This window comes from Balaenoptera musculus, chromosome 11 (assembly GCF_009873245.2).
Source record: "Balaenoptera musculus isolate JJ_BM4_2016_0621 chromosome 11, mBalMus1.pri.v3, whole genome shotgun sequence".
NCBI lineage: Eukaryota > Metazoa > Chordata > Mammalia > Artiodactyla > Balaenopteridae > Balaenoptera > Balaenoptera musculus.
The window spans coordinates 13,783,218-13,795,509 of NC_045795.1; the positions used below are offsets into that span (position 1 = coordinate 13,783,218).

The 12,292-nt window shown below is 47.0% G+C and overlaps 1 protein-coding gene across 1 annotated transcript in view; it reads right to left on the bottom strand.

The window, feature by feature from the left end:
• KIF13A (kinesin family member 13A) overlaps positions 1-2,537 on the bottom strand; it is a 216,045-nt gene extending 213,508 nt beyond the window's left edge. The window contains 2 exon segments of the mRNA XM_036868224.1: positions 1,982-2,072; positions 2,345-2,537. Of these exon segments, the coding sequence (XP_036724119.1) occupies positions 1,982-2,072; positions 2,345-2,399 (146 nt within the window). The 5' untranslated portion in view covers positions 2,400-2,537.
• Positions 2,538-12,292: the final 9,755 nt, after the last annotated feature.

Below are 12,292 nucleotides of genomic sequence, written 5' to 3' on the forward strand. Positions count from 1 at the left end.
CTGCTGTGTTCACTCCTCCCAGTTGTCTGTAAACTGAATGACAGGTACCCAGGCAGAATCCCACAGAAAGGGCCCATCCACCACTCAAAGAATCATATCTGTCAGGAGGTCAGAACAAGAGAACACCCATGTTTCAGTGCTATTATTATAGTTCCAGATAAGGGGCTATTCCAAGAAGCAAGCAGATGGATAAATCCCCAAGTCACCCTTCAAATTATTACTTAAAAGATGCTGATTAGTAACCACAGTGGTGGCCCTAAAAATGATCAATTGATTATTTAGCAGTTCCAACCAACTGTCTACAGTTGTAATCCAAATTCCACCACACTAAATCTGTGTCTGCCCACAAATGACAAAGCTTCATTTCATTAAATAGTAGCTAACAGTAACACTCCTGATGGTTAAGAGTGACAAGGAGCAGGTGTCAAACCAGCAAGGGAAACAGAAGCCACAGCTACATAAAAGGAGTTAACATTCTACCTGTTTCCTAGACTGCTTTGAAGACTCTGACCCAGCAGAATTTTTTTCTCAAACAATATTCAGTTTGGGGGGCAGGGGTGAGGGAAATGTTGGTGATGTGGGTGACTAATTTAATCTGTAAATATCTTAATTTACTCAATGAGTTTACTTACTATCACCAAGAAATATACAACTACATTGCTATAAATGTATCTAAAAATCCTATAAATATCTAAAATGTATCTAAAAACATTATTCAAGGATACATCCATTACTGAAAAGTATTTAACGTATTTTCAATGCAACTTAGCTATTTACAATCACCATAACAATCTGCTACAGGAAGCAGAATGTTTGCACATTGGATAAAAATTTCTAGCCTCAGCACAAAAAGCAAAGACTCCCCAAACTTACCTCCTGATAATTTCTTCCCCCAAATTTAGTAAAACTATGCCTGAACACCACATGATTATAGAATGAAGGCAGTTGCTTCCTTTAGCAATAAAGTAACAAACCCTACCTTCAGAGTCTCTCTTCAGTGAAAAAAATCTCTGAAGAACAACAACAACAACAACAAAATCACTAAATTGTAACACATCAATCAACAGGTGACTTTTAGAAACACAAACTCTCGTCAGAGAGGAATTAATTTTGTCAAATCTCCCTGGTTTCTCTTTCCCATTTTTACAAGCTACTGCATTGCTACACTAAATGAATTCCAACCGTTTTCTTCTCAGGGGCTTACCAAAAAAATGCCAAATATTCAAATTATTTTAGGGCATTTTCCCATACTGTTGCGTGGAATAGAGCAGAATTAATAAGGATCCAACAGTTACCACTTTTCAAATGCAAATGTTGCCATCTAGTAAATGCAGCCCCTTTTAAACATCCCCCCAGTGTCTACACAGCTCCGGGCACTACTTTTGTTTCCTTGAAAATCGAAATTCGCGCATTACATTCAGGCATTATCTCAACCCAGCACCAACAAAAAAATAGATCTTAAATGGTCCAGGCCTGAGCCTGCATCGTACAAAACTGTTCTGCTTTATTGTGGGGGGATGTTCCCTCCCACCCCCCATTTTACATACAAAGTTCCTTAACAATTCTGCCAAATAAAGCAAACAGTGCAGTGGTGGAAACAACCAGGGGCACTGGGTTCACTTGCTCGCCTCAGGCCTCAGTTTTCTCATCTGTAAAATGTGGCTATTGGACTAATCATCTCTAGGGTCCCATCCGGCCCCCTCCGGGTGCCTCGAAGCCTGCCGGGGACACAGCGGACTGGTCCTGGTTCAGGCCAGGGTGCCCTGCCTGATGCCGCTCTAGATGGGAGGGGACAAGGGGGAGGGGGGCAGAGGGAAGAGAGAGAGGAACTTGGACTTGCAACAGCTTCAGACAGGAGCGTGCGACAAACTTGAAGCCGTCCTCCTAACAATAGGCAAGAGCACTCCCATTTTCCTGGCTCAAACTTGCAGGAGGCGGCGGGGCTGCACCCTCCTGCCCGCCCTCTCGGCACCCGCTTTACCTTTCTCCCTGCTTGGTGTTAGAAGGAGGAGGGTGCAGGACCGTTTGATTCCCTTCCATCTCCACCACGCACTTGGTGTTCAGTTCCAGTTCTGAAAGCAAAAGGGAAAACGAACGTTGCCAAGCCGAGCATCCGTGCCCGCAGCCCGCCTCTGCGCGCCGCGCGGGACTCCCCGGGAGGCGGCCGAGATCGGAGCCGGGAGCCGGCGCACCGGGTCCCCGCGGCCGGTGCGGGCGCCGCCTCCGCCCCGGCGCTCCGGATCCGGCTCCGCTCCCGCCGCCCCAGCCCCGCGGCCCCGCAGTTTCCAAAGTTGCCCCCGCCCTCATCCCGACCACAAACGAAAACGAGCGGAAAGCTCCTCACCTCGTCGGTTCAGGGGCCGGACCCGGACGGCAACTTTTACCTTGGTATCCGACATGTTGGCGGCGCCCGCTCGGCCCCAGGCGGCCCTTCACGCGCGGCGCCGCCGCCGCCGCAGCCGCGCGCCCCCCGAGCGCGGCCACCGCCGCCGCTGCTCCGCCGTGTGCTCCGTAAGGCAGCGCCGAGGCGCGCGGGCCATCCCGGGGGAGCGCGACGCGGGGCACGGCCGCGGCCCGGGGAGGGGCGGGGCGCGCGGGCGGGCGCGCGGGGCGGGGCGCGGCGGCGGCGGCGGCGGCGGCGGCGGCGGCGGCGGCGGCGGGCGGGGAGGAGGCCGCGCCGCCCGGGCCCAGGCGCCGCTCTAGCCGCGCCGGCCCAGCCGACCGCAGAGTGCCGCGGCCCCTCGCGGCCGCCCCGGGCCCGGCCGCGCCGCCATCTTCCGCGCCTCGCCGCGCCCGCGCCCCCGCGCCTCGGGGAGGCCCGGCCCGGCGGCGCGCGGCACCCAGCGGAACCCGGAGGGGACGGCGAGCGGCGCGGCGCTGGGGGCCGCTGCAGTCCGGGGCGGGGCGCCCGGTTTCCCCGGGCCCGGCCTGCACCCGCGCCGGCGGGGACCCCACGGCCACCGCCTTGAACTCGAGTCACCTTGTGGGGCCGCTGTCACCGCAGCCCCAGAGCTCTTGGGCGTGCCGGGTGGGCAGGCCTTACCCACGGAATGAAATACGCCTCAACCGAAATGCCGGCACGCCGCCCCCTCCGCCCGCCCGGCACCGCACGGAGCGCGCAGCTGCATTTTCAGATGCGTGTGGTGAACCGAGGCTAGAAATCAATCTGTGCCTCTGCCACCGAAAGAGTGTGTGTTTGCAAAGACTGCTCTCGCTTCCTTCCCCTGCCCGTGCGCTTTTCTTGCGGGAGAGCTGTCAAGTGGGCTGGAGGGTCATTCACTCTTACATAAGAATTTAATGGCCGTGGATTCCGTCGTCCTGCCAAAGGCCCACCTTGCTGCCAGGGCGGAACCGGGGGAATCTGATTTCTTCTATGCGGTTCAACAAGTGCTTCTTGGGCGCTTACTGGGAGCCGGGCATGTTGAAGCGTACCCAAGTCTAAAATCCCGAGTTTAGATCTGGGGAAATCTTTCCAATTTGCTTAAGTGTAGAAATTCAATCATTCACAAGGTCACTGGAAGTTGTATTGGGGGCCAACTGTGTGCAAAGCGCTGTGGAGGACACACAAAAGCATGAATAAAGTCATGCATCCTGTGCTACAGACACACACTCTGTGGCGGGAAAAACAGCACCGAGTCAGGTATGACTAGACTGCTGGCAGGTGCTATGAGGTTTAATTCTGTCTCCAACAGGTGCCAAGTATGGGCTTGACACCATCACCTTCTCTGTCATATCATGAAAGCCTTGAATACCTAAGAAATTTCAACTTTATTCCACAGGCAATGGGAACTGATTGAAGGCTTTGGTCTTGGAGCCCAGGACTGCCTCTTTGGGGTGTTTTTTTGTTTGGTTGGTTTGGTTTGTTTTTGGCTTCGCAGCGCACTTGCCCTCGGCAGTGAAAGTGGGGAGTCCTAACCACTGGACCGCCAGGGAATTCCTAGGACTGACTCTTCAAAGAATATCATCTAGATAAGAGGTGATGATGGCTAGAGCAAAGCCAGTGGTAGTGCAGATGGAACACTAAGAGCAGAGGCAGGACTTACTGTGGAGATAAGAGTGAAATGACTTAGCAACCACTGGGATGTGAGAATTGAGGGTTGCAGCTGACTGGAGAGGGTCTGGGAGGATGATCACCCATAACACACCATACACAGATAAGAATAGGTCTTCAGGTGAGAGGGCCATGATTAACTTGGTGTTGCTGGTTAAATAGTTTCCACTGTTTTTTGTTTTGTTTGTTTTTTGGTTTCGATGTGTCTTAGTTGTGGCAGGTGGGCTGCTTAGTTGTGGCGTGCAAACTCTTCGTTGCAGCGTGCACGTGGGATCTAGTTCACTGACCCGGGATCGAACCCCAGCCCCCTGCATTGGGAGTAAGGAGTCTTAAGTACTGTGCCATCAGGGAAGTCCCCCTTTTTTTTTTTTTTTTTTTGCTGAGTGGTCCTTCTGTTTTTCACCTTTCCCAACCCTCTCCAACTTTAAAGACCCAGATTAGTCCTCACCTCTTCTAAGAACCGTTTCTTCTTCAAAACAGTTTTAGCCTTAACTCATTTGAAATTACATCTTTTTAGGCTGGGAATGTGCCTTTTGGGGTCTTCTGGACCCTTCTACAACCTCCCCCAAAGTGGTCATCCCTCTGCTTGCGTATGTTTGCTGGCAGAGTGCTCACTAGTGGATGGCTCTAAAATTCCACAGTTAGACAAGGGCTCTGTGAAGAATCAAATTTGCCTCCCTGTAAATTCCAACTGTTGATTTTAGTGCTGCCACCTAGAGCTTCCCCACTCCGAGTCAACCTCCTCTTCTACGTGACAGCCCTTCGTGAAGATACGTGATAGATGGCTCTCACATTCTTCTGAAGAATATGCTGTTCTGGTTATATAACACATCCTCCCCCGGAATCAGCAGCTTAAAACAATTTGGGAAGGGCTCATCTGGTTCAATCATGAGATTGCAGAGATTGCAGTCAGATGGGAGCTGGAATTGGCGGGGGGCGGGGCACGGGGAGTTGGAACAGCTGGAGCAGGACAGGTGTTTCTCTTTCTCTAGGTACTATACGGTCTTTCTGCATGGGCGGGCTTGAGCCTCCTTGCAGCATGGTGGTTAGGTTCTATGCATGAGCATTTTAAGAGTACCAATGTAAGCTCTTTCAGCTTTTATGACCTTACCTTAGAAATTCTGTAGTGTCACTTCTGTAGTCTCACAAGCCCTCTCCAATCCCAGGAGAGAACTATAGTCCCCTTATCTCAGTGGGGGAAATGTCACAGTTAATCTTGTAAGATCATGTGAGGTGGGAGATATCTGTTGCAGCCCTTTTTGGAAAATACACTTTGCCACATAATGCATTCTCTCAACTGTCCTGGGTATCCTCCTATAAAAGTATATTATGATAAAGTAAGGCTTAGGAATTAGATGGGCTGTATTTGAATCTTGTCTCATGCGTAGCCTGGAACAAGTTTTGAACTCCCCACTGCACCCCACCCCCCATCTTCAACTGGTTCATGAGTAAATGGGGAATCTGAACTTCTACCCCACAGGATGGAGACACCTTTCTGAGTAAATGCCTAGCATACAATGTTCCACTTTTTCTGAGAACTGCTGTTCCCTCTCCCCCAACACCCCACCCCTTGGCTTCTGGGCCTCAGCTACCATGTTTGTACTACATAGCCCCACATTCCTGATACAGTTCATTGGACCCCAAGGGCTATTCCTGCCACAAGCTGGATCTACCAGATTCTTCCCCCTGGAAATCTGGGCTTGGGATTCATAGGGTTGTGACTGAGGGTGTGACCCTTGGAATCAAACTATCTGGTTTGAATCCTGAACCTTCCTTTTCTGAGCAAGAAAATCTGTATTAACTATTCTGGACATCAGTTTCCTTATTTGAGAAATAGGATGGTGGTGATTGATGATGGAAAAAGTCCCTACTTCATAGGGTTGCTATGAGGATAAGATGAGTTAATACCGGTGAAACTCTCATCACAGCATTGTAAGTGGAAGCTGGCACCCCCTGAAGTCAACCTGAGGGCTGTGGAGAGGCTGTATTCTTCATGCTCACAGGGAGGCCTGGAACACTGCTCTGAAAAAGAAGAATTAAGAAGCCGTTGTGAAGGATACTTAGGGAAGTGAGAACTGTTTGGGTTTGAGTTTGCAGGTTTTTGAAAACCTTCCAGGTCCTGCTTCTAGTCTCTATCAAGGCTGAGCTCCATTCCTGCTCCTAGATTCCACAGTGATAATAGAATTAACCTGGGAAAAGTGCCAGTGGGACTGAAAAGACAAGAAGATGCTCATAGAGCAGTAGCAATGGTATTTTGTCAGCTTGGAGAATGTCGATAAATGACGCAAAATACTGCTGACATTGCCCTTCATCCACGAGTCCCTTTAGAAGGGGAATATGTAGAGTTGGGCATAGATTATAAACACGATGAAGAATGAAAGACAGCACAGTGCAGGGAGTGAAAGCATGCACTCTGGGGTCATGCAACCGGGGTTCAAATTCCAGCTCTGCCACGTGCAAGTGGCAATCCCTCAAAAGTACAAATTAGCCACTCAAGTCCACAAAGGGAACCTGTTGTCCTGCCACCGTTGGCTCTTCAGGCTGATTTGCTATGAAGGGATGGTGGGGGGGAGGGTGCATCCCCAAGGCCCTTCTATGGAAAGAAGGTCCCAAAGGGTGGGGAGGGGAGCTTGTGAGAACCCCAACTTCAGACATTTGGCAAGCAGAAATCCCAGTGGTTATCCATCTAAGAAGGTGCTACAGGCTGTAGACCAGGGATTTTAACTGGATGGACTTCTTAAGAAGAATCTGGACACTTCTAATGCACCCAGGCTCAGTTTTTTGTTTTGTTTTGTTTTTCTTATCTCTCTCTACTAAATTGAAGTAAGCAGGGAAAAAAAAAAAAAAAAAGCTAATAAAAGGATGGATGTGCTTTTTCTCCAGCAGCAAGGGGAGTTCTGGGAACCAAACAGACAGTGTGGCATTCTGGAGTCAGTCTGAGGAAAAGAAGCTCAGGGAAGAACAAGGCAGCTTGTTGAGGTCACGGGCCTGCTGTGTAGAAGTAAAGCCTCATCAGAGAGCTGACCTAGACTGAGAAGATCCTGGTCGTGGGCCTGAGCTATGGACAGGCTGTGGGGGGCTTCCCTGACAGCACGGCGCGGCCGGATGTTCTTTTCAACCGTCTCTACAATCCCCAAAGTTCAGCTTAAGCGATGAATGCAGCTGCTGCACCCACGAGCCACGAGACGCCCACCCCCACCCTCTCCGGTCTGTGCACTTTACACATATGCTCTCCTTTAGGAAGGGCTGGTTCACAGGACTGTACTCTAGAAACCAGAAATGCCATGGGTTCTGAAGATCCAACAGACACCTGATCAACAAACATCCCGGAGACTCTGGAATCATCCGATTTCAAGCTATTTCAGCCGGAAGGGGGCTTCCAGGCCGATGTAAAAACTGCTAATGGCTTAAGTCTACAGAGGATCAAAGAGTAATGATGGTGCAGGCAAATACTGAAATAAGAGGCTTTCTATAAATCTACTTTAACAACGGTATCCGTCAGCCTAGGCTAAGTTACGCCATGGTAACCCAACAACCTTCGAATCTCAGTGGCTTATAAAAACAAGGCTTTATGCCTCACTCATGTGACTTGTCCATCACAGCCTGGCTGTGGGTCTGCTCCAGGCATTCTCATTTCCACTCCCAGGCCAATGAAACAGCCCTGAGCCGGGACAATGCCAGTTTTGTGGCAGAAGGAAAGGAAAAGACGGCAGACCACACAATGGCTCTTCAGGCTTTTGCTCGGAAATGATGCATATCACTTCTCAATTGTCATTGGCCAAAGCAAGTCACATGGTCAAGGCTAGCACTGATGGGGCAGGGGAGTAATTCTCCCCCAAGGTGGGTGTGATGTTGTCATATAATAAGAAATATATATGCATCCAACTTTAAACTTATAAAAAGCACACATAAATTAACATCTCCATTCATGCACCTTCTCCTGCATTTTGGATTATTAAACCCAGGAAGGATTCCCAGAATGTTGATTACCAGATAGGAATGTATTTATACCTGGTGAAAAATTGCTTCCCAAAAGAAATGTATAAAACATGTATTGCCATCAATATAAAAGTGTGGCCATTCTAATGCACCTTTTGTGTTATCGTTTTCTATCAAAAATGCAAAATGGGGCTTCCCTGGTGGCGCAGTGGTTGAGAGTCTGCCTGCCAATGCAGGGGACACGGGTTCGAGCCCTGGTCTGGGAAGATCCCACGTGCCGCGGAGCAACTAAGCCCGTGAGCCACAACTACTGAGCCTGCGCGTCTGGAGCCTGTGCTCCGCAACGAGAGAGGCCGCGATAGTGAGAGGCCCGCGCACCACGATGAAGAGTGCCCCCCCACTTGCCGCAACTAGAGAAAGCCCTCGCACAGAAACGAAGACCCAACACACTCATAAATTAAAAAAAAAAAAAAAAGCAAAATGATTTTTTTAAAAAGAAACATATATTTTGGTGTTCCTGAGTCACAGCTCCTAAAACTCTTGTAATTACGTAAGTGATTAGAGCATAGGACCATCTTTCACTATAATATTTGGTTTTAATCCTTCATTCCTGAAATAGCTCCAGAGCATTAAAGGGGAAACGAGGTGATTTTTGTAAAGATAACCACAGGATGAGGGCTGGTTGCCAGGGAAACTGACAATGTGCTTACAAGGTTGGGACTTAAAGCTCACCTACCCCCACCACCCCTATCTCAGAGGAGGGGAGAGGGGCTGGAGGTTGAATCAAACACGAAGATGGGGTTTGGGAAGCTTCCAGGATTATGAACACATAGAGGCGCTGGGAGCGTAGTGTACCTGTGGAGGGCATGGAATCTCTGTGCCGCTTCCCACACACCTCCCTTCCACCCGGCTAACTGAGTTGTATCCTTTTATAATCAACAAGTAATCTAGTACATAAACTGTTTTCCTTAGTTCTGTGAGCTGCTCTCCAAATTATTGAACAGTGGAGGGGGTCATGAGAACATGTAGGATGACCTGGACTTGGTATTGATATCTGAGGTGGGAAGGGAGAGCAGTCTTGTGGGACTGAGCCCTTAACCTGTGGGATCTGAAACTACATCCAGGTGGGTAGTGTCAGAAATGAGTTAGATTTTAGGAAACCCAGTTGGTGTCTCCTGAAAATTGGAGAACTGCTTGGTAAGGGGGAAAACCCCACACATTTGGAGTGCAGATGGATTCAGTGAGTAGTGAGTAGATGGAAAACAAAGTGAGTTTTTTCCTTTAGAGAAGGGCTCCAAACCATCTACCACAATAATATTTATATCTCACAATAGCTCACAGTAACGAATATTTATTCAACATTGACTACTTCCCAAGCACAGTTTTATTATTTAATTCTCGCAATAACTCTCTGAGGTACACACTATTATTATTATCCTTCATTATATGATAGGTAAAAAATAAAGAGAAAATTTAGGTAACTTGTTCAAGGTCAAATATCTGGGAAGTGGTGGCCTTGGGATTTCAATGCACATACAAATTGGAACATGCATGTGAGTGATTTTCCTAAGAAGGATAGTAGATTTGCCCTGACGCACCTATATTTTTCTGGCACAAAAGAATAAGATAGGCAATATAAATAATAGTCTGTTACTATTATGCTTTACAGTTTAATGCGTTATGCAGCTTCCATAAAAGAGTCATAAAATACTATGGGAGATAGAAGAGAAAAGTGGGTTATGATGGGGCATTATTAGTAACATTATCAGTAATAATGTTCAGTCAGGACAATGCTCTTGTCAATGAACAAGCACTGATACATTTGTTTGAAAAAAAAGCAACAATTTTCTTTTAGTCAAATTAATATCAAGACAGACTGAAGACAGTGAGAATTCCATGGGAAATTAGCAAACTAATCTTGTCTGGAGTCAGTTAAAGGCATCTGCAATCCATTGGTTTGATTGTTTGTCTCCCTCTTGGATTGTGAGCGCCTTAAGGAATTAGAATCTATGAAGTGATGGGCACTTCAAAGGAACCCAGTAAAAGGTAGATATTTTTATTCTTACTGTTGTTCAAGATGGTAGAAAACTTGCCCTGCTCATCTGAAAGTGGCTAGCCCATGGCACAGAACCTGACACCCAGTATCTTCTCAGGGGTGTCCATTGAATGAATGAATTGAGTAGTGGGATCTCTGTCCTTTGCAAAATACCATGGAAGTAAATGCACAGGTTATCATGATGTTTTTAAATTCTTTTCCCTTCAGAGGCTGTGACACATTCTTGTGAACGTTCTCAGCGCTGTCAGGTCTTCATTTGTCACCTGGTCCTGGGATTTTCCAGCTGGAAAGGATCTGAGAGATCATTTAATCCAATTACTGCCTTAGAAAAACTGGCACCTGAGACATTAGGTGCTGTGACTGAAGTCACACAGCCGGTCAGTAACGAAGCCAGGAAGATGGGCTTGATTTTTTTTTTTTTTTTCCAGTTCTATTGAGAAATAATTGACATACATCACTGTATAAGTTTAAGGTGTACAGCATGATGGTTTGGTTTACATGTATTGTGAAATGATTATCACAACAGCTTCCGCGAACATCCATCTTCTCATATAAATACAATCTTAAAAAAAGAAAGAAGAAGAAAAGGAAACAAAATTTTCTCCTTGTGATGAGAACTCCTGGGATCTACTCTCTTAACAACTTACCTATATAGCATACAGCAGTGTTAGCTGTAGTCATCATGTTGTACATCATTTTGCATCCCTAGTGCTGATTCATCTTATAACTGAAAGTTTGGATATTTTGACCACCATCCTCCAGTTCCCACTCCCCCCACCCCCACCTCTGGTAGCCACAAGTCTGATTTATTTTTCTATGAGTTTGTTGTTGTTGTTTTTAATACAGTTATTTATTTATTTATTTATTTATTTTTGGCTGCATTGGGTCTTCTTTGCTACACGTGGGCTTTCTCTAGTTGCGGCGAGCGGGGGCTACCCTTCATTGCGGTGTGCAGGCTTCTCATTGCGGTGGCTTCTCTTGTTGCGGAGCACGGGCTCTAGGCACACGGTCTCCAGTAGTTTTGGCTTGTGGGCTCTAGAGCGCAGGCTCAGTAGTTGTGACACACGGGCTTAGTTGCTCCGTGGCATGTGGGATCTTCCCAGACCAGGGATCGATCCCATTTTCCCTGCATTGGCAGGTGGATCCTTAACCACTGCGCCAACAGGGAAGTCCCTGTTGTTGTTTTTTGTTTTTGTTTCTGTTTTTTAAATCCCACATATAAGTGAGATCATACACTATTTGTTATTCTCTGAGTTATTTCACTTAAGATAATGCCTTCAATGTCTATCCATGTTGTCACAAATGGAAGGATTTCCTCATTTTTTATGGCTAAATAATATTCCATTGTGTGTGTATACATATATATATATATATATATATATCACAACTTCTCTATTCATTCATCCATTGATGGACACTTAGGTTGTTTCCATGTCTTGGCTATTATAAATAATGCTGCTAAGAACATAGGGGTGCAAATATCTTTCCAGTTTAGTGTTTTAGTTACCTTTGGTTATATTCCCAGAAGTGGAATTGCTGGATCACACGATAGCCCTATTTTCAATTTTTTGAGGATTCTCCATACTGTTTTCCATAATGGTTGCACCAATTTACAATCCCAGCAACAGGGCCCAAGGGTTCCCTTTTCTCCACATCCACATCAGCAGTTTTTCTCTCATCTTGCTTTGATGATGGCCATTCCAACAGGTGTGAAGTGATATCACATTGTGGTTTTAATTTGCATTTCCTTAATGACTAGTGATGTTGAGCATCTTTTCATGTGCCTGTTGGCCTTTCTTATATCTTTGGAGAAATATCAATGTAGCTTCTTTGCCTGTTTTTAAATTGTGTTATTTGGTTTTTTGCTATTGAGTTATATAAGTTCTTTCTATGTTTTGGATATTAACCCGTTATCAAATATGATTTGCAAATATTTTTTCCCATTCCATAGGTTGTCTCTTCAGTTTGTTCATAAACAGCTTAAAGTCATTTGTAGTTAAGTCTAGAGGTAAAATGCGTGAATCTGCTGGGTAATACTGGTTGGTACAAAACCAAAGTATAAGTGAAAATAAGCTAGTCTGCTTGCTCTCATGAAAGTGATGGCAATTCCAAGAGATGAGACCCCAGAGTGCTAAGATGTCATCACTGGGATGTGTGAACTGGCTTTGAAGGGGACTGTCCACCCCGGCTCCACGCACTCCCTAACACCTTTCAGGATGTTAACCCTTGGCCAGGTCACAGGTTTT